At 45.8% G+C, this 23,297-nt stretch overlaps 1 protein-coding gene across 2 annotated transcripts in view; it reads left to right on the top strand.

The window, feature by feature from the left end:
- The window catches only part of LOC138580224 (solute carrier family 2, facilitated glucose transporter member 3-like), a 187,827-nt gene that overhangs the window by 89,837 nt on the left and 74,693 nt on the right, over positions 1-23,297 (top strand). For both annotated transcript variants that reach the window (XM_069650588.1, XM_069650589.1), the window contains exons 2-4: positions 15,907-16,005; positions 16,686-16,846; positions 16,965-17,205. In XM_069650588.1, the coding sequence (XP_069506689.1) occupies positions 15,907-16,005; positions 16,686-16,846; positions 16,965-17,205 (501 nt within the window). The remainder of the gene's footprint in view (positions 1-15,906; positions 16,006-16,685; positions 16,847-16,964; positions 17,206-23,297) is intronic.

The raw sequence follows: 23,297 nt of genomic DNA, 5'->3' as shown, positions 1-23,297 counted from the left end.
CAGAACAGCACTCATGTGGAGGAGCTCTCCGCTGGACCACCTCGGTCAGGCTCAGGCAGGAGCCTTAGTATGTGCCTTGGAGGTGTGCCGGTGCCCTCTGATAGGCTAAAGAAGGAAGTAAGTAGCCAATGAGCTACCAGGCGCTGGCAACAAAGGTTGAAGGTGTGACAGTAGCGATGTCGGCCATCTTAGACAGGTCACCTCGCACCTCAGCTTTGTACAACACGTTCGTAAAAAACATCAATACTGCTTCATTCACGTCTACCCCTACCTGGACGATTGGCCGATAAGGGTACGTTCTCCCGAAGATGTCCTGCATCATCTCAACGTCACCTGCCACTCCCTTCACAGACTGGGCTTCTCCCTCAATTACCAGAAGTCCCATATGACACCTTCTCAGAACCTCCAATTCCTTGGAGCTGTTCTGGATACATCCTTGGGAAAGATCTAGCCACCCGAGATGAGGGCTTAAGACATTCTTCAGATGATCACCAAATTTCAAAGTGCTCAGTGTCTCCTGGCCTTCGATTGTTTGAGGTTGCTCGGTCTCATGGCATCCTGCATTTTTCTGGTGCCAGAGGCCCGCCTGAGAATGAGATCTCTTCAATGGGCTCTAAGAACTCAACGGTGCCAGTTCTCAGGAAAGATGTCGGACCTCCTTCAGGTTGCAAGCAAGGTCGCACAGAATCTTCTGTGGTGGGTCTACGAGGACAACATTCTGAAGGGAGAACAATTTTGGCAACCATGGCCTGAGATAACAGTAGTAACGGATGCCTCACTAACGGGGTGGGGAGACCACACCAACGGTCTGACAGTCAGCAGTCGTTGGTCTGCCATCGGAGTCCAATCTTTTGGAGCTGAGGGCAATCAGACTAGCGCTGAAGGCCTTCCTGCCCTCTGTACGGGGAAAGAATGTCCTGATAATGACGGACAACACAGTGCCCATGTACTACCTCAACAAGAGAGGAGGTGTAGGGTCACTACCACTGCGCAGAGAGGCAATGCAGCTCTGGTACTGGGCAATACAAGAAGGAACCTCTCGATCAGCAGTTTGCCTAGCCGGAGAGGAAAACACGGCGGCGGACTCTCTTAGTAGGAAGAGCACCATCTCCCACGAGTGGGAACTAGCTCAGGAAGACCTTCATGAGATCTACACCCTGTGGGGAACCCCTCAAGTGGATCTGTTTGCGACCGGTGTCAACCGGAAGTGCGAACTGTACTGCTCGATGGCATTTCCTCTAATAGGAGCTCTAGGAGATGCATTTGTGTTGGACTGGGAATGTCCACTCAAGTACGCCTTGCCACCAGTCCCCGTTATTCCTCAAATGATCCGGGTGTTGAGAATGTTTGGGAAACACATTATCCTAATTGCCTGGATTGGGGCAGGAGGATGTGGTGCCCGGTCCTTCTGGACATGTCCATCTGTCCTCCAATACGTCTTCTACAAAGAGAGGACCTTCTCTCGCAAGTAGAGAGTCGGGTTCTCCATCCAGAGGTCAAGACTCTCAACCTTCACGCTTGGTTTCTGAAAGGTTGAGATACAAGGATTGGGACCTCCTGGATGACGTAATGGAGATTTTGCTTTCGGTCAGAAGAGCAGCAACAAAATCTTTGTACTGTTGCCATTGGAATACATTCTGCAACTGGTGCAGAGAAAGGAATGTAGATCCTTGTCTATGTAAAACACTAGATGTTTTATCTTTTCTTCTATCTTTGGCTGATTTGGGACTCCAGATTGGTACTATTAAAGGCTATTTGGCAGCGCTGTCCATATTTAAGCACTCATCAGAGGAATGTTCATACTTCAAAATTCCATTGGTGACACAATTTCTAAAGGGGCTCGCCAACGTGTTCCCCCATCTCCGTTCCAGGTTCCAATTTGGAATCTTAATCTGGTTCTAAAATTTCTAATGTGTGCACCATTGTGAACCTTTACATTCATGTCCTTAAGATTGTTAACCTTTAAGACTATGCTATTGGTAGCTCTAACATCAGCCAAAAGAGTGAGCGAGTTGCAGGCACTTTCGTCCAAGCCACCCTTTACTATCTTCTACAAGGATAAAGTTGTTCTAAGGGTTAAACCTTCATTTTTACCAAAAATCATTTCTGATTCCCACATAGGACAAAACATGGTTTTGGCTTGTTTCTACCCCCCACACCTCCTCATCCTAGCAAGGAGGAGGAGAGATTACATAACTTGGACCCTCATAGAGCTTTAAGCTTTCATATATCTAGAACGTCAAAACTCTGTATTGATGATCAGCTAGCTGGTCATTGGCTATACAGGCCACAAACTGGGTCAGGCTGTCTCTAAGCAGACATTGCCCAGATGGATCATTCTGGCCATTTCAGAATGCTACAGGTTGGCAGGTAAGGATCCTCCAGAAGGATTAAGGGCCCATTCCACCAGGGACATGGCTACCTCTACAGCCCTGCAAAGGGGTGTCCCAATGAAAAATATTTGTGAAGCGGTAACGTGGTCTACTATCCACACGTTCACAAAGCATTACTGCCTGGAATCTTCCCTCGGTCAGGATGGTAGCTTTGGTAAAGCAGTCCTGACTCGGTTCATGAGAACAATTAAAATACAAATTCTACTCCTTCCACCAAATCAAATACTGCTTTGGGAGTCTATCAAAGTTGAGGAATACGTGGAAGGACACAATCCATTCGAAGAACAAGTTACTTACCCCTGGTAACGTTCTTTCAACTGGATGTCCCTTCCACGTATTCCTCATCGCCCGCCCAGCCTACCCCACAGTAGAATTTCCCATGCTATTACAGCTTTCGTTCCTTCAAGGCTTAGTATGGTCATTTCCGTAGTTATGCAGGTATTTTTTGCTGTAAGGGAAAAACAGATCTGAAGCCAACGGGTGCTGCGCGTGATATATATGCCTTTGATGACATCATCCTCAAGACAGAGGCCTTCAAAGGACATTGAGTCGACGGCATCGATGCACAGCGCCCTCTGCTGGAGAAAAGAAATTCGGAAGCAACTGAAGCTGGATATCATATATCAAAGATGAGGAATACGTGGAAGGGACATCCAGTCGAAAGAACGTTACCAGGTGTAAGTAACTTGTTCATCTGAGCCCACACTGATGTCATCTCAGGTGGCTCTAAGGGCTCTCATTCACCGGCAGAGGCATGACTGGTCTGGCTGCCGATTGGTGGCGAGGTAAACAAAGCACTGCCCATTTAGAGCTCAACTGTTCATTGTGATGATATTATAAATGACAGGTTTGGTTATGATAGTATCAGGACGCTTGTGGATATTTGGGTTTTTTGGTAAAGTGAGCCTGCAGACTCTGTATTAGTCTTCATGTATGCTGAGAAGGCTTTTGATGGGGTCAATTGGGAGTTCCTAGAGTACACATTGTTAAAAATGGGGTTTGGCGCTGGGTTTTGTGAAGGCAGTAAGTTGCTTGCATTCATCTGTAACTCCAAGGATCTGGGTGAATGATGAACATTCTGACTCTTTCCCCTAACAAGGGTTACTGGACAAGGGTGTCTGCTGTCGCCTTTTCTTTTAAACCTGGCTTTGGAACCATTAGCAGCTTATATTAGACAGGAGCACGGTATCTGGTCTACAGATAGAGGGTAAAGAGATTAAGGTTTTGTCATATGGTAATGATATGGCTGTCATCCTCACTTATCCAGGCGAGGATAGTGTATTATTGAAAAATATGTTTGCGGAGGTGGGAAGTGTTTTGGGTCCTAAAATATTTTGGGACAAGACTGAAGTTTTTCTGCTTTCTGCATCTTGTCCACGAGGTGGAGTTTGCATTGTGGAATTGTAAGTGGGCTGATTCCTGTGTTATTTATCTGGGGATCTACCTAATATGTGATTTTAAAAAGATTGAATTTAATAATAATAATAATAATGTAGACAAACTAATTGAGGTGTTTGCTAAGTAATGTGAGAAATGGTGGAATATTAACTTTAAATGTTTGGGCTAAGATTAACAGCATTTAGATGATGCTTCTTATGTCATTCGGTCACTTCCTTTGAAATTTCTTAAAATGTTACTGCAGAGGATTGATAGTATTTTCCAGAATTCTCTGAAAAGCCCAAAGATTCCACAATATATACTGGTGCATAATATTATGGAGGGGGGTTTTGGATACCCTGATCTTGATGATTATCTGGAAGGATTCTTGCTTAAGAAATCAGCTTACTACTTTGCTGTGGAGGGGAATTCAGCACCATTTTGGATGACAATAGAGAGGGATAAGTTCTCTACGTATGTATTGGGGAATGTGTATTCCATGGGGAAAATGCCAAGTCTGGGTAAAAAATTGCCTTCAATAAATGCTGCTCTGGTAGCTCTTGCCTCATGGTTAATTGATAATGCTCAAAATCTGTGGCTGCAATATGATGCCTTATTAGAGCACAACCCTGTGCTACAACTTGGGAACCAAACTTTATGTTGCGTAATTGGGTCTTGAGAGGGATACTTAAGATAAGTGATATATTGAAAGAGGGACAAGTGGTGTCTTTTACATCTCTTTGTCATAAGTTTTGCATTGGGATGAGAGCGTTAAGGAGGTATACGGAACTAAAACCCTTATAGCACATAGACAGGGTATGCTAGACACTCTGGGCCTCATCACGAGTTGGGCTGTATCTGGGCTGTAATACTGCCCAACTTTATTAGCATTAGCGCCCACTGCTCTGGCGGTATTACAGCCAGATCATGGGTTGGGCGCTAACTATAAGTCCTTATTGGACCCAATGGGGAATTTCCGGCGCAATTGCTGTGCAGTAATACCGCTGCCGGTAATTGTGCCGGAAATGGGCTGAAAAATGAGCTGGGGGTAAACACGCCAGACTCGTAATAGGGCCAGCCCTTAAATGCGGTGGTAATACCTAACTGCCGCATTTAAGGGCTACCGCCCAACTCGTGATGAGGCCCTCTGTTGGAAACTAAGCCAGCAACTTGTGGTTTATTTGACTCACCACCACTTATGGTCTCCACTAGCTTTAAGATACCCATGAAACTCTCATGTTGAATCCTGGGAGAAGATGAGACAGGTTTGGGCTAATGAGTTGGAACAGGATACTTCTATCAGAGAGTGGGACTGTATGTTGAGAGTGGGTGTTAGGTCAAACCTAGACTTGAACGTACGACTCATCCAACAGAGCGTCTTAGGACGACTATATTGGACCCCTGTATGGAGGGATAGATTGGGATTATTGAACAATGATTCATGTTGGGGTTGTGATAGGGAAAGGGGCACTTTGTTCCACATGTTATGGGATTGTTCCAGAGTCCGAGACTTTTGGGGGGAAGTGTTGGACAGATTGGATGTGATCTTAAATATGACCTTTCCTAGGTCGCCTCCTCAGGTAATTCTGCTATTGAATAGTGGGAGATGTGTGATTGAACTGAGATATGAATGTTGGAACAACAAGGGTTTGGTGATGGAGGCTAAGCAAGTCTTGAGAGTGTGGAAGAGTAGGAAAAAGCAGAGGGTGGAGGACTGGTTGGCCAACTTACAGGTTTTATCCAGTTATGAGAAGTTTACGCTCCTGAAACAAAATCGGGAGGACGTTTACTTGGAAATGTGGACACCCTTTAACGATTTATACGGCTTGGGGAGGGCCTCTGTGTTGATTGTGAATGGAAACTTGGTAGAGGCTTGATTGTTTTGTGTGTGTGTGTGTGTTTGGGGTGTGTTTTGTTGTATGCATGTGTTGGATTACGTTTTTTTTTTAGGAATGCTTGCTAGTGTTTTATTATCGCTGAGTTATGCTTTGGAGAGTATTAATAGTTTGTTTAGAGAAACTAGCCGCAATGCAAAGGGGATTCGCTTCGAGTGGAACCAGTTCTTGTGAAAATCTGATTTTTGATTATATACAAGTAATAAAAAAAAAAATAGCTTGTTTAGAGAAACTATTATCATGAATGCTAGCATGATGACTTTTGAATTGCTTAATTTATTTTGTTCCTATTTTCCTTATTATCGAGTTGTGTTTTATTTAAGATCGTATAAGTAAAGAAATAATACAATCATTTTTAAAAAATAAAATAAAGAAATTATGTCTGGTATCTCTAGTGTTTTAGACCGTCACCAAACACCATGGTGACTTTTAATAAAACAATTTTGCCTTAAGGAGTACAGTATTTTCTAAAATTTCACTGGTTTCACAACTAGAAGTCTGGGATTTAATCAGCCAGTTGTGATGACACTTCTGAAAGATTATTATGAAGGCTCCAAATTTGATTACCTTTTTTATTCGAACTGTCTATCTGTATTTTTCATTCACACCCTGGAGTTGACATCTTTGGACCTCACAGCCAATCAGGGAACTCGGAAGGCAGGCTTTACCTCATGTCATTGCCCACGAACAGTGGGAGGCCACCATCTTCATCTCTCGGTGCACCAGCCTCCAGTTACCACTGCCTCCACTGTTCCCCCACACCACATTCCCCCACCCCATGCACACTCTTACGTTGCCTCCCCCTTCAGCTACCCACACCATACGCAGGGATCTTCCACACGCCCGCCTCTTCCTCGCCCCAAAAAGGGCCATCAAAGGAGTTGTAAGAAGTTCCCTGCTCCATTCGTCCATGGAATTTGTAGTTTTTAACTTTAGAAGCAGTGACCGCACCGTTCCCAACTTTAAAAAGTCTCTGCACCACTTTAATAATGCCAGGTTGCCAATAGCTGTAACTTCATCAATGGGGATGGCAGGCATTACTAGTCAGGTAATGACACCGTGGCTCATGTTAAGGCCCTCACGAGCCATTAACTGATTGGTAAAGCCCGCACTTCCACCTCAGGGCTTATTGTTTAATTATTGTGGGTTTTTTTCTTCTGTTGTCTGCATGTTTTCATGCTTCTTTCTGCTATAAATAATGCAATATACACAAGTATTTTTCAATTCATATTCGTTACTTGTGTAGAGACACGATAAAACTGAAAGAACCTCAAAGTAGCCAGCATTAGAAAGGCCAGTGGCCAGTAGCCGAAGATAATCTTACTTTTAAATTGCCAGTAGCAGAAGAAAATCCCTGTTTCCAACCAGTAGCCAGTAAACATTATTGCAAGTCTGCCCGTGTCCAGGTATAGAATGAACCGTGTTTAAGGGCTGGTAAAAGATAATAATGGCCAGGGCTTCAGATTTTGAAGTGGGAGTAAGTTTTCCTATTGGCAATGACGTTTTTAAGGCAAACATTGCTTCTGAAACAATATCTTTTTTGCAATCCATACTTCTTTGCCGCTGGCAATTCTTGAAGAGTAAAATATGTATGCGTAATTTAAAGTTCCTCTTCAGATCAGGTAATAATAACACCTACCTCTAATGGCTCTGCTCTGCTGTTTCCACTAACGGGAACATATCTGTGCCTTCATGAATTGAAGCATGGGACCTTCCTATGTGTCTGTTTTTTTTTTTTTTTGTTGAGAGTATTTTTTCTCCCTACACGTTATTTGTTTTGAAGTATTTGCCTGTTTTTATGGAGCAAAAGTGGCCTGCCCTGCTTATCTGTAGGGCTCATAATGGTGGCTACCACATAGCCAGCAACAGATAATGCCATTCACCACATGGCAATTAAAGGTTCTGGGGGTCCCTACATGCCCGCTTGCGCCAAGCTGCCAAGCGTGGCCCAAGAACACGAAGTGATTTACCAAGAAAGTCTGCATAGCTCCCTTGTGGCCTCATTTCGTGTGCGACACCATCAGCCTGTTCTGGTTCTGCACATTGTCTGCTGGGACAAATTTTATTTATTTATTTAACATTTGTAGAGCGCGCCAAACCCGTGGGTATCTGGGCTCTGGAGTGCAGGTAATACTCATTATAGGAGTTATTACAGGCAACAATGGAAAACATGGGCTTGACATATATCATATTCATCATATTTACAGACATGAGATATTTACAAATACATTGGTCCCTTAAGTATAAACAGATTTCGTAGTAATCAATAATATTTACATATGCATAACTGATGAACCCATATGCATGCATCATAGTAGGCCGAACCCCGACCCTCACCCGAAATGATTTGTCTCACAACATTTTGTCAAGTGTTGGCAATAAAAGGCCGTAGGATTTTATTGTACAGATATGGTTATGCATATAAACAAATAATCACATATCATAATAATATCATACTTTTGGGCACCGGGTCCTGAGGTTACCCCCTCTGGCCCGTGCCGCCTTCTCATGTCCCACGATTCGTTGTGGACACTGTACAGTGCCCTGTACTTCTTTCCCTTTGTTCTTCTCCCTTATTTGTAGGGTGGGAGGGTTTTGTGGTAAAGAAGCAAAGTGTTGAAGACTCTGAGTGAACAGCGAACCTCCTGTCAGTTTGGGTCCCCGTTCAGGGTCCACAAGCAGATTGTGTTCTCTTAGAGCATTCTGCTCTTATTTATTAGACCCACGGAGGCGCTGGGTCTTTGATGTGTATAGTAGTGGGGGCTATGCGCCAGCCCCCGGCTGGATAGCCGACATGCCTGGCCCCCTGAGGAGGGGGCAGGTCTTTGAACCTGGGCCCTGCATGCCTGTTGGTTTTCCGTAGGTGCTTAGCACCTTGTTGTTTGGAGGAAGGGCAAGGCGCTTGTTTGCACCTCACCCTTCCTCTGCATTGTGTGACAGAGACTGCACGTCTCTGCGCTTGTGGGGGAGAGGAGCAGGTGTGTGAGGCGCTGCCCCTCTCCTGGCCTGCCGGATGGTAACATCATTTACTCTGCCTCGCCTTGGGTGGCCCTGCGGCATTGCCCAATCTTATTTACATGAGTAATTTACAGATGAAGTAGAACAGGTGTATTTACAGAAGCATATTGTATAGTGAAGAATGAAGCATTGAGGCAACGAGGGCTACACATTGGATGTGAAGAACCAGGCCTTAAGATTTCTATGAAATGAGGCGTGGGAAGGGTCGGCTCTGATGTCTAGAGGTAGGGCGTTCCAGCCTTTGGCCAACATGTGCCAACATGTCTCTGCATGGGTCTGGTTAAAGTCAATCATTTAGTGTAGAGGTGTGTTGCTTATGTGAGAATTGCACAGCCACAAATGCAGTACTTTCCAAGGATTGTTAGTTGGATTGAGACCGGATGGGAGGAGTGTGCAACACACTCATTAGTCTTTAATATCTAAATGCCAGTGTACATATGAGTGTGGAGATTGCCAACTGCACTTATTTTTTGGAGGGAATTAATGACAAAAAGTGACACCAATAACCTGAAAGTGTTGTATTGGAATACAGATTGTGAATAGATGGGGGTCGTGTTTCGTTATTTATCCACCCATTGACTTCCCATGTGTAGAAGCATTGCGAGAGCTCCTGCTCTCGCGAGACTTCGCAACGCGACGAAGCCCGCCCCCGCGGCTTCGCGCGCACAGACGAGCGGAGAGAGCGACGCGATAAGGTGCGTCCCGCCAGCTCCTCCATAAACGGGGCTTGCAGTGCTTACACTGCACACGGACTTAAGGGAAGCTTACCCTGAGCCCCATTAGGCACGTTGGCCTTTATGTTTGAGACACGCATGTTGCGTGCATGGATGCATGAAACTGAGAAGGAATAAACGCGCCGTTAAAGACTTCTCGACTCCTGTCTTTACTGTAAGCAAATATACAACATAAATTGGCGATGAGGATCATCACCAGAACCCACGGAGAATCATGCAAGGCGCAACGCCACCGCCACCCTTTCTACAAACTCCAGGTAGGCCTGCCATCCCATGGCCACAATGGCAGCCCCTGTTCTCAACATATGTGGAAGCTCTAGGAGGAGCAGGGTTCTCAGCGGCAAGGCGCAGGGCCATGCTACTTAATGCCCTGGGAGTTGAAGGTCAAAGAGTGTTCGAGAGTCTCACCCCCATACCGGTGGCGGGCGATAATGATGATGTTTTTAAGGAGGCGGTCAGGAGAATCATAAAAAGATTTGCCAGTAAGGAGAACACAGTGCTCCATAGGATAAGGTTTTACACCAGAAAGCAAGAGATGTCTGAACCAGTGGACGATTATGTCACAAAACTGAGGGAACTAGCGGCGCTGTGCAGTTTTGGCAACAATGCAGAGAGTCTCATATGTGACATGTTGGTGGTGCACACTAACAGTCGCAAAGTCCAGGATAAATTCATCGTGGAAAAGGAACTGCAATTGGAAAAAGCAATAGAGATCGCCAGGGCAGTTGAAGAAACGGCTGGAAGACGAAAGGAGCTTACAGGAGCCCAGGGTCCCGCTGAGATACAAACCGTGAGATTCCATGCAAAAAAAGAAAGGCCAACAATGGACATGAGAGAAGGAAGAGGGAACAGGAGAGAACCCCTCAAGTGCCACAGGTGCACCAGCACGAAGCATCTAGCGTTCGACAGGGAGTGCCCAGCCAGAGACAAAGAGTGCTCCATCTGCAAACGAATTGGCCACTTCTCTATAGTGTGTCGGTGGAGAAACAAGAAGGTCTCCAGTCTCGACGCAGATCGCAATGCGGAGAAAGAATCTTCCTCAGAAGATGAAGGAAGGCCCACCGTCATCATGGTGAACAGCACTAGAGCAAGAAGAGAGAAGCCCCACTGCACGATCAAAATCGATGGCAGGGAAACGAGGGTCATGGCAGACTCAGGTTCTGATCTAACGATCATACCCCTTCGGACCTACAAGGAAATGGTGGGTAAGGAGAAGGTGCAAGTACTAACCACGAGGCACAAACCCACTGTGTTCGGAGGGGCGTCAGTCGAGCTGCTGGGATATATCAAGGGCAAAGTAGAATTTAAAGGAAGGGAAACCACAACCAGAGTGTACTTCAGTCACGAAGGTCCAGCGGTGTTGGGTTGGGATGACCAGGACAAGCTAAAAATCAGACTGGATCCCAGCACAGAAGATCAGGTTTTATCGGTCAGGGTGACGAGTGGACACGTTGTCAAAAGCGATTACCCAACACTTTTCTCGGAGGAGCCGGGGCACATCAAAGGCTTTCTACACAGAATTGTGCTCAAAAGAAACGCTGTCCCAGTAAAGCACTGTGTGAGGCCGGTACCAGCCACAGCAAGGGACACCTTTAAGAACCAGTTAGAAAAGATGAAAATGGAAGGGGTCATTGAAGAAATTGAAGCATCCGAATGGCTGAGCCCGGTTGCGCTGATAAAGAAGCCCCAGTCACAGGAACTAAGGGTGTGCATAGACCTGCGCAGTTTGAACCTGGAAGTGGTCACTGATAATTACCCCCTTCCAAGCATCAACGAACTCATTCTCCTAATGAAAGAAGCAAAATTATTTTCAAAATTGGACATGAGAAATGCATATCATCAAATTCAACTGCATGAAGAGTCGAAACCCCTCACAGCATTCATCACCCCCTTTGGGACATACCAATTCACCAAAATGCCATTTGGACTGTCATCAGCGGCATCGGCTTTCCAACGAATGATGGATGTCCTGCTACGGAAGGTTCAAAATGTGGTATACTTCCAGGATGACATCCTAGTGTATGCAGCGGATGAGCAGGCGCACGATGCCACGCTGAGGACAGTTCTAAACAAGTTACAAGAAGCAGGGGTGCGACTACGGCATGAAAAGTGTCTATTCAAGGTGAAGGAAGTAGAGTACTTGGGATATAAAATTTCGGAAAAAGGTATCAGTCCCAAACAGAATCTCATGCAAGCCATTGTCAAAGCGCCGGAACCCACCAGTAAAGAGGAAGTGAGGTCATTTCTTGGACTAGCCGAATATTATGCTAAGTTCATACCCAAATTCTCGGAGACCACGGCACCTCTCCGCGAATTACTCAGAAAGGGATCGGAGTTTACATGGCAAGAACCCCAGAAGACCGCGGTGGAGAAGATAAAGCAACATATCGTTGATGCACCCTGCCTCCAGCCATTCAATCCGTTGTGGGAAACAGTTGTCACCACAGATGCCAGTGCATATGGACTAGGAGCGGTCTTAACACAAAAGAAAGGTGACACGGAACATGTGGTGGCATTTGCCTCGAAGGCTTTATCAGAGGCAGAACAGAACTATTCCACCATAGAAAAAGAAATGTTGGCCTGTGCATGGGCGGTGGAACATTTCCGGACATACGTTTGGGGCACGAAATTCAAGCTGCTGACTGATCACAAGCCCCTCATTCATATGCTTAGCCCGGGAGGCACTAAAGTATCCACACCCAGACTAGCACACATCGCGGCCAAGCTGCAGGAGTACACGTTTGAGGTCCAGCACATCTCAGGTTGGAAAAATTCGCAAGCTGACTGCATGTCGAGACTACCAGAGTGTAAAGAAAAAGCCACCACATTCTTGAAAGGAGAATGCATAGTTGCATCCATCACAGACTTGAGGGCACCTGGTTACCTAGAACTCAGTGAGAGACATTGGGAGGAAGAAGATGGAAAAGACCCCACCATGGCCATGATTCGCAAATGGATAAAAGAAGGCTGGCCAAGTGAAAAAACGCTGCCCGAGGGCATGAGGCCCTATTGGAAAGTGTCGGATGAGCTGTCTGAAATGGAAGGGATAATCATGAAAACCGATCAGATTATCCCCCCGCAGGAATGAGAAGGACCATCCTCTGTAGAGCCCACGCGGGCCATTTGGGAAACACAATGACGCGCCGCAGGGTGAGAGAGGCCTACTGGTGGCCATCAATGGACCAGGAAATACGGTCCATGATAGAGCGTTGCCATGAATGTCTAAATAGTGACAAGAGACTTAAGGTCTGCCAAGCACCCCTGATACCCACAGAAATACCAGAAGCAGTCTGGTCCAAAGTGGGCATCGACTTCATAGGGCCGTTGGAAGCCATGGCACCTGAACATCGATACGGAATAGTAATGGTGGACTACCTATCCAAGTGGGTGGAGGCGGAGTTTGTCCCGAACATAACTACCCAAACAGTCATAGAAGTACTTACAGAAATTTTTCAGAGGGAAGGTCTCCCCAGAGAAGTAGTCACCGACAATGGGGTGCAACTGGTTTCCAAGGACATGGAGGAGTTTTTGAAAAGAAACCACATCAAACAAAAGAAAGCGGCCCTATATCACCCCCAGGCCAATGGGCTCGTGGAGAGGGCAAACCGATTCATAAAGGGCGCAATTCAACTGGCAACCGCTTCGGGTAAGGACCCTCTCAAAATCACCAAGGAGGCCATAGCGGCTCACAGACTCACTCCAAATGGGATCACCCAAATATCTCCGTTCAAAATGTTGAGAGGGAGGAGTGCGGCATCCACGCTGATTCCACCATGGTTGTCAAAGGTACGAGAGGACGAAGCAGTCGACATGTCAGAAGTAGTGTGGAGAATTGAAAGCAGTAAAACACGCATGAAGTCATGGAGTGATCAGAGAAGAAGGACAAAGCCAGCATCCGACATAGGGAAAGGAGATTTGGTTAAAATCAAACTACCCCAGAAAGATCAGGTCACGGGGTCTCGCTATAGCCGACCCATCGAAGTGGTTCACAGGGGAACAAATCACGTCCGCACAGAAGATGGACGCGCATGGAACATTGAAAGAGTTGCACTGTACCAGAAGACTCGGGAAAAGGCGAGTACACTGGAGAGATCTCGAATGGAAACCGAAAGGGACTGCGAAAGAGCTGAAGACCAAGAACTTGTAGGAGACGACAGAGAAAGGATGGAAATCGAAGTTGAACCAGAAGCATTGAGAGCAGATACCGAACCAGAGCAACAGGAAGAGTGTCAGGGAACAGGCGATCGGCCCAGAAGGGAACACAGAAGGCCGGTGAGATATAATGACTATGTTCTACAGTGATTTTGCTGTTGGTTGGAAAAGGGAAATGTGTAGAAGCATCGCGAGAGCTCCAGCTCTCGCGAGACTTCGCAACGCGACGAAGCCCGCCCCCGCGGCTTCGCGCGCACAGACGAGCGGAGAGAGCGACGCGATAAGGTGCGTCCCGCCAGCTCCTCCATAAACGGGGCTTGCAGTGCTTACACTGCACACGGACTTCAGGGAAGCTTACCCTGAGCCCCATTAGGCACGTTGGCCTTTATGTTTGAGACACGCATGTTGCGTGCATGGATGCATGAAACTGAGAAGGAATAAACGCGCCGTTAAAGACTTCTCGACTCCTGTCTTTACTGTAAGCAAATATACAACACCATGCCCATGTTAATTCCTAAGTCCATGTCCTCCCACATCCTAGCTTTCCCTGCCACAATACATTCTCCTGAGATCTCTTTAATCTAGCCCTATCAAGCAGTAACATCGAACTGCGTGCTATAAATGCCTCACTGTGTTATTTCAAAGCCGTCTTGTGAGAGTTAATGGTGTAATAAAAATGCCTTAATGAACTGTGCCTTCAGCCATTTGATTTATAAACAGCATGTGTGTCCATGCATGCCAGTCCTGTTAAAAACAACAAGTGTTGGCAAAGCCAAAAGTGAGTGTTGGTGTGTGTATAAGAATTAGATGGGCATATACCAGGCATTGCTGTTATATACCCAGGCATTCGCACCATTTTGTACGTGCTAACATTAAATGGCCAGTTATTTACATACTGGGAGTACATAGCAAGTGCCTTTCCCATGCCTACACAAAGGCCAAAACTGTTGGCATTGCCAATGCTTGTTTTTATGTAGTGTTTGCAGAGATTTGCTGTTTTGGTGCTACTGCTATCCAACTTAGTGGTGCACATTTTTATCAAACATTGAAATGCTAAATGACTGAGTGCCTTGCCGAGAACGAAACTTGTTGCACAGATATCATCCACAAGCACCTAATTTACGGAGCTATCTCATTTGCTTAAGAGTAGTTTCTTGGTCTTTCTCTGAACGTTTTGTTGCCTCGCTCAAGGAATTCAATAGTTAGAGCAATTACACTTTTCTTTATCTATGTCTCCAACTGTATGAAGGTACTTTGACGCAGCTGGCCTGTTCTCTAATGTGATTCACTCTATGACCATTGAAAACAAACATGACATGCCTATGTTCTAAAAACATGCTGCCTTTGCTTATATGCAAATGGTGTTCTGCCAATTGTGAGTTTTACAAAGCTAAGCAGCCTTTGCTTTGTTTGGGGTTAGTAAGAGCACTGCTAAGTAGACCTTCATAACCTGAGGTTTACTCTGCATATATTCCTGGCCTTATTCAAATTTCTAAAAATGGAATAAGGCTAGGGATATAGACAATGCATATTCTTTCAGGGATCGAAATTAAGATTGGTTAAGATGGAGTTAAAAGCAGCTCCTGTGTATACAGCATTAACCAGTGACCAGGAGCTACCACTGGGGATGGAGGAGCTAGTCGATAGTGTTCCACAATTCTTACTTCCACATAAGATGTACACATATCATTTTGTCCATTGTTGACGAACCCTTAGGCTTTAAATGGATGCGTCCTAATGTTTATTTATAGATTATCCCAACTGCAAAGAGTTACATTCACAGTTTGTTTTGCATCAGTTGGCCGGGCGAGCCAAAATTAACTCCTAATAGCTGGTTGTGTCAAGTTAACCAGACTCTTCTAGGCTACAAGCAGGAGCACAATAGCCCACAGCTCCCCTCAATTTCGAACCCCGTTCTTTATTATATGTTTTACAATGCTCCACATGTTTATATTAATTGAAATGTGGATGATGTTATCTTTTAATTCTATGGTTTTATAATATAGACCTTCAAACTGTAGTAGGCGCACAAATGCAATATTACAGTATTGATATTCGGCACAGGCGGTACTAGTGGCATTTGTGGAATTTGCTGACAGCTACAATTTATAATTCTTGATAAGAGGCACACGGTGCTGTTTAAATTCACCCCACTTGTGTAACTTATATAGACCTTCATAAACGTACAGCTCAGAGGGGGATTTTTGGCCAATGATTTCCTTGCAGGGGTACTCCGGCATGTGAATGGGGGAAGAGTTAGAGTGCAACACACAGAAAGTCTGTCAGGGACTGCATAAGCACCAATTTCTTGAACATCTCTTGCTCCTTCTCTTTCAGAAGCATCTCACCTTCTCACTGCTGTTCTCCGTATCTGTCGCTGTGATTGGTTCCCTGCAGTTTGGATACAACACTGGGGTGATCAACGCCCCTCAGTCGGTGAGAACAGGAGCATGAAAGGTGGTTGTTGGGCGCAGCGACTTGACGTTTACCTCCATACACAGTTCTGCTAAGGAACTTCAATCCTGACCAGCACAACCCCCCGTCATTTCTAACCTCGAGATACGAAACCAATAAACAGCTCTGTAAATGTACTTCATTCCTTTTATGCACCTCTACTCCGCAGGGCAGAGATTCAAACACTGCTTTGTAATTGCCCCTCAGTCCGGATTTGAAGCTCCATCTGCTATTCCAAGGTTGTAGCCTCCTCAAAGCTCTGCCAGCACACCTGTCTGGATCAGCAGTGCCACCGGCTGTTCCAAAAATGAGACCCACAGACAGCTCTCCCTTTTCAAGAGAATACTGACCCACCACACCGGTTGCTATCCCAGAACTGTGATCCATATTGGTCTCTGTGTATCTCTGCACTGGTCGGTGTCTCTCTGATAGCCCCCACAATCTCCCCATCTGGTTTATTGACCAGAACCCACATTCAACATATACAAATCTCTAGAGATGCGCATAGTCTGTTAGCAGAAACGATCATTTGTTTCGGTTCCTTCTCTTCCATGGTCTTGCTAACATCTGTGGAGGACAAGAAGGGCAGCAACCCTGCCTACTTTCTGTTTGTCTCTGGGTGATGGTGTTCTATGACCCTATTATGTTCTTTCCCTCCTTAGATCATCGAGGGATTTTATAATGCGACATACATCCGTCGAACTGGCAAGCCGATATCCTCTGAGCTCCTGACCACTCTCTGGTCACTCTCTGTTGCCATCTTCCCAGTTGGGGGCATGATTGGATCATTGTCCGTGGGACTCTTCGTCAATCGACTCGGGAGGTGAGTGCCCAATCCCTGGGTTGCCTTGACATAACTGGTCCCACTGATTTCCCACCAACAAGGATATGACTGTTTACTCTGTGCTCACCCCTTCTCCTCCCCACTATCTCCCTCACAGGAGGAACTCTATGCTGTTGGCTAACACCCTGCCCATCGTTGCTGGAGCACTGATGGGCTTCTCCAAACTGGCCTATTCCTTTGAGATGCTCATCATCGGCCGCTTCATCATCGGAATCTACTGCGGCCTCACCACAGGCTTTGTGCCCATGTATGTTGGAGAGCTCTCTCCCACCAGGTTACGAGGTGCCTTTGGAACCCTCCACCAGCTGGCCATCGTGGTGGGCATTCTGATTGCCCAGGTGAGAGACAGAGCAAGATGCCAGATAAAATAATAAGAAGAAGTTGGAATGCGGTGTGAGGATGATGGTGTGTCATGGTGTTGGTTCTAGGATGGGAGATGGGGTCTTCGGATGAGAGTCTTTGCAGTGGCTTTAAGAAGGGAAATGGGGCTTTCAGAAGGTGGCTTTGAAGGAGTTCATAGTGAGGGGAATGGGGTCTTGGGAAGATGTGAGGATCATTGCAGGAGATGATGGGGCGGGAAATATGGTCTAGACACTCAGTTTAGGGTAGGGATACTATTATTTGTCTTGGGTGGTTTGGAAAGAATGTTTGGTTGCGCATCGGATGGTAGAACAAGCTACGGCTGACTTGGAATATGGAATATGGAGTAGGGTATGACAAGGGAAAGTGGCAAGGGAATAGTCGACCAGCCATTGGTAAAAAAGACAGAAGATGTTGATCTGCATGGTGGGTTGGTGGTGTGCAGATCAAAGCTTCCAATCTCGTCTTGAAGACCCGGCTTCATGTTTAAAGGATGCCAGTGGTTTGGATAACTCCCCTGAGGTTGAATTTGACACAACAGATGTGAACTCTCACCCAAATGCAGCCTATAGGACTGCCATGAACAGGGTGATAACATTTTTGGGATGGGATCATCCTGCAAAGGCCATTACCGAAGATGATCTGACAGACATCTTAGATAGAGGCTGTTAGGATTTTTTCCCTAAAGTCACACTTGGAGGTAAGACTTTAGTAAGCTACCCCAGTGGTTTGTAGATCCCCAACTCTTAGGCCCTCATTACAAGTCAGGCGTTAAGGGTTTAACAGTGCCGTCGGTCCACCATGTAGCACCATGGTCCAGCGCCGGACTTGTAATGAGGGCCTTAGTATCAGTCTGTACTACTCAAGGGCCTTGGTAGAGTGGCAGAACAGTCAGGTTTATCTTATGAGGAAGATGTGAGCTGTAGGTGAGTACACTGAATCTAGTTAGCAATGCACATCAAAGAAACACATACATTTATATAAAAAAATAGATTTATTATATTTACACAAGAGTCACTGATAAATACTTAGCAAAATAAACCAACTCTCATAAGTATACTTTACAATGCTTTTCAAAGGCCACTTCTTAGTTGGTAAGTGCTAAACGCGCACAATTGTTACAGGAGTTTGACAGGTCTACCGGGCTATAGGTAATTCCAGGCACCCACAAAGTAATACAGTAATTGTATTTACTCAACATACACATATAACAGTGATTCTTGGGAAGGAAAACAGTTGGTAAGTGTTATTCTAGTAGAGCTTCAGGTTCTAGAGGTGGTTTCCCTGCACATCAAGTCTTTTAAAGTCCAAAACGCAAACCTAGCTAAAGGCAGTTTGGAGAAGCTTAAAGTCTTAAACTCTTGAAAAGCAGCAGAAGTCAAGAGTTCATGTGGATATTTTCTAGTCTCTAGGAAGGAAGATACAAGAAAGCTTAACCAACATTGGAGACCCTGTTAAAGGACTCGCTAAAGGGACACAAGCAGCGGCTTGAGTCAGAGGTAAGAGGGAGTTGCCCTGGACACCTCTAAGCGCACTCCAATGAACTGGAGCAACTTTCTGGGATCAGGTAAGCAATACCTCTTCCCCACAGTACCTTAGGTTTGAAGAAAACGCTTGTGGTGGATCCCCCGCGATGTTGCAACTCCGGACCCAACCTCTCGCTTCTTTGATCTGATAAGGAAAGGCAGGACAATGGACGGGATCTCTCTGCAGCAATCTCAAGAAAGGGCCTCTGGCACGGCTTTCATCAACTTCTTTGGTCACTCTGCAATTTTGGAGCCTTTTCTGCAGCACCAACAAAGGATGTGATTCCCCTGGTCAATCTTATTTGCTTCTTACAGTCCCACGCTCTGCTGAAGGGGTCTGTGCGGGTTGGATCAGATCTCTGGAGTGTCCTTGAGGGCTCAGCAAAGATTTGGATGGATTCAACCTTTCTACGACGATGCACTCGAAATGGGCAGCAGGTCTCCTGGTATTGGGGTGCCGCAGCTCTGGAAAATCAAAGGACCTCGCGAGATGGCTCCAACCAAGTTCGTCCTTCCCACCACTCAAAGGCAGTTGTCCTGTTCGGAGTTCCTCTGTCGCACAGAAAACGGGGTCAGGACAGCAATGGTCGCTTCACAGTGTTGCAAAGGGTTTAAAGGCTTTTATGGTCGTCTTCTTCTTCTTCGGTTACTTCAGCTTCCAGTGGTCAACTTGCTTTTCACTGCAGGAGCCTCGCCTTTTACACAGTTTCAGCACTCACTCCTCTGCAATCTTCCTCAGCAGTCTACAGAAAAGGGCGTTTGGAAATCCAATCAGCTATAACATGGGGGTTGTCCTCCCCTCTATGAATCTGGAAGGTGTATGGGAACAATTCAGTGTACACTGGTTGTTTAGACCTTAATGGGAACACATATCATTCTGGCAACCATTAAGAAAAGCAACATGCTTGCTGGTGCTAAACATATGACTCAAACAATATATGCAAAATGAATTTTTAATTTTTCATTTAGCTTACTATTATTAGCTTTTTTAAAAAAAAGATTTTTTGGTGCAGAAAAAACAAGTTGTTTCTTTTCATAACAGTCCATGATGTCCATTCATGTAATAACATACATAGTTGAAAGGTTCACTGTATCAAAAAGAAACTGTACTTAGTGACAATAGATGTGAGTTTAACATTTTTGCATATGACCAACATCTTGAAAATCAAAGTATCCCATGTCATTGGGGATAAAGAACACACTGTGAGAATGTAAAGTGAGGAGACGGATGAATCTGTGTCTCCTGTGCCCGGCTAAAGTCTGACCTTATATTCCAATCAGGACAGCCAGTCCTGTGGGAGCTGGTCCCATTCTGGCACTCTGGGAGACAAAGGATGGGGGGGTGGAAAACTCCTCCCCCACTTCCTGCCTGCCCAGACACCCAAGTGTTCCCACCGAAAGCAAAATGCACACACAGGCCTCCCTCTCTCAGAATGATAGAAGAAGGGCTGACAAAGAACAACCACGCTAGTAATGGCGAAAAAGCAGGGAGATCCCAAGTTGGTACTTGGGTGCCCCTATTGTGCACTACCGAGGCTATGGACATAGCCTGCGGTAGAAAAGTTACACAATAGTTGGTAGAACATGTCCACTGCCACCACCCATAACTAGGAGATTGTCTATGTGACTTAAAAGTCACAGGAGCAGAGAGAAGGGGGATACTAGGCATCCCTTTGGCACTCCACCTAAGGTGGTGTGTCCCAAACTCTCAGACTCTAAAGTTTTAGGAGAGATAAGAACTGTTACTCTAGGCTAAATAAAATGATCTCAAAGGAGGACCCTAAGGGTCCCCAGCAACACTGCCCATAAGGAGCTGTGTGCTGCAATAGTAAAACACAGATGCCTTTAAGCGCTTATGGAGGAGAATAGGCTCCATAGGACAGGTAAAATACAAAGAATAGAGTTCCAAAAGACAGAGCCCATAAGCATGAATGAGTGGAAATAGGCTCTGCTCATTCAGGATTTCAGAAAAAGGTCCAGAAGTCCAGCAAAAAGTGCTGGGGGTCTCGCTAGGAGAAGGGATGAAGCATAAAATCGATAATTCAAATGGATTGTATCCTCCCACGTATTCCTTATCTTTGATAAATCCACTTCCAGCTTGCTGGCCTCGGAAACATTTTTCACAGTAGAGGGCGCTGCGCGTCGACGTCCCTCGAGTCGGTGTCCCTCGAAGGCCTCCATATCGGCGCCAACGTCACCATAGGTATAAATACTCTCGCACAGCGTCCGTTGCTCAGTTCCGTTTTTCTGCACTTCGTAAGCCTCGGAGACGCAACGCTCGGTTCTTCTACTCTTCAAAAATCTTCAAAATCTTCAAAAATCTCAATATATTCGATCGGGCTTCAAAAAATGTTGAGATTGTGGTAAAAAGATGTCACTAACGGATCCTCACAGGATCTGTTTGTGGTGCCTGGGATCAGAGCACCAGTGTTCGGAATGTGAGGACTGCATGTCTATGACGGCGAAAGCATTGAAGGAGCGTAAGGGGAAGTTAGAAAGAGGTAAGGCAGTTAAATCTTCTACCCCTTCAAAATTGTCCTTGGCTGAGTCGAGACATTTGTCTCCTCACCATCGAAAGAAACATTCCTGATCGAGATCTCGAAGCGGTTCCCATCACTCATCGAGATTGAGGCACTCTAAGAAGAGACGTCATAGATCTCCCTCTTCTTCATCCTCAAATTCCCCTGAAAGGGACACCTGCCCCACTACACACAGCTCTCCAGCTAAGTGGGAGGAATTTCATAAAAAAATGCTCAGGGTCTTCGAGAATGCAGCCTTGACCCCCTCGGAGATGCCTAGAGGTGATACCCTGGGTGAAAGACCCGAAAAACAACTAACGCTGTTAGTCGTCTAACCCGGCAAGCAAAAACCCTTGAGAGTGTCATGAACCCTCGCGTAAAAACAAAAAATAATTGAGTAAAGCTGCATCATCGTACCTTCGACGCACAAATCTGTGTCATCGACGCCATCGTCAACACCAATGAAGGATATGTCCTCGAGGCCTCAAACCTCAACTACGCCACCGACACCAGACTTTTTGAAGGTCCCGCCCAAGGCGTCGAGAGTGGTGTCGACAATATCGACGACACCGAGTAGGATTCCGGTACTCTCGAGTACATCGAGGTCCTTTTCGAGTTTTTTGATGCCATTTGCGGGTTTGTCGAGACCTGTAGCGTCTACATCTACAACCACAACCTTTTCCCAAGCAGTATCCACTGATTTGGCTCCTTCTTCTCTGGAAATGGGTTTTACCACTTATCCAAGATCTGATTATTTCAGAGCTTTATCCTCTATATATGAGGAAGGGGAGGACTCTGACAATGAGAGACCTTGTGGAATACAAAGAACAACAGTGCCCATTCCAGAGGAACTAATTTCTGAGGAGAATAGATTGAAATATCTACAAGAATCTTGACAAGATGCCAGTGGCATAGATGCCTCTCCAGAGGCAGAATTTGCTAGACCAGAACGTGGAGAACATGCAGAAATGCTTAAAAGAGCCCTTATGCCTAGAATTATGCAATTTATGGGGTGGAAAACACCTGCATCCTCTTTCCAGCAAGATGATCTCACTGACATCTTAGATAAAGAGCCTCAAGAAGACCATATAGCCCCTTTTCATGCTGCATTGCAGAGAAAAGTAGCTGCAAATTGGGAGACACCTGAAGTTATCCCTGCAGTAAATAAAAAGCTCTCTATGAAGTACAGAGTATCCGCCTCAGCCCCTGAATATTTAAGTAAGCACCCAACTCCAGAGAGTTTAGTAGTGCAGGCAGCAAGGTCATCAAATAGTAAGTCGGCATACCCCACTATACCACAAGATAGAGACGACAAAAGATTTGATGCCATGTCTAAAAAAGTCTTTTCAGCATCTAGTATGGCACTTAAGTTTATTAATGCCATTTGCATGCTAGCTAGATTCAGCCACACCCTTTGGGAGTGTGCTTCATCAGCGGCTGATTGTCTCCCAGAAAGGGAGGAACAAGACGCATTCTTGAACATCATCAAGGATGGGAAGGATGCGATGTGTGAGTCCCTCCAAACAGGTATCGACTCTGCTGACAGCATCAGCAGAGCCATGGCAGGAAAGTATCACAATCCGCAAATTTGCGTGGTTGAGGAAATCTGGTTTTGCTCCTGATGTGAAAACCAGGCTTCTGAATATGCCCTTTGACGGCACCTCTCTATTTGGCAAAACGGCTGATGACAACCTAGAGAAATTGCAAACCTCAAAGGCGGCAACAAAATCACTTGGGGCTGCAATCCGTCAAACTCCAAATCGCCCCACAGGTACGTCCTGGAGGGGGAAGCCCTTTCGTTTTTTCTCCACATTTGGAAAAGGCAGAGGGCAGCCAGCTCAAAGAGGCCATAGATGATTCACTCGTGGTTGACGGGTCAAAGGTACCAAATGTGCATCAACAGGTGCTGCTTTACCCTCAGAATCTGCGTTAGCCGCTTCTAAACCCCTTTGAGGTCTCCCCACACAAGACACCAGTAGGAGGCAGGTTAACTCAACATCTGACAGAATGGCAGGCTATTACGTC

The sequence above is a fragment of the Ambystoma mexicanum genome, chromosome 3p (assembly GCF_040938575.1).
Source record: "Ambystoma mexicanum isolate Mex_15411 chromosome 3p, UKY_AmexF1_1, whole genome shotgun sequence".
Lineage (NCBI taxonomy): Eukaryota > Metazoa > Chordata > Amphibia > Caudata > Ambystomatidae > Ambystoma > Ambystoma mexicanum.
Note: the sequence above shows the minus strand (reverse complement) of the source record. Positions and strands in the feature narration are given on the sequence as shown.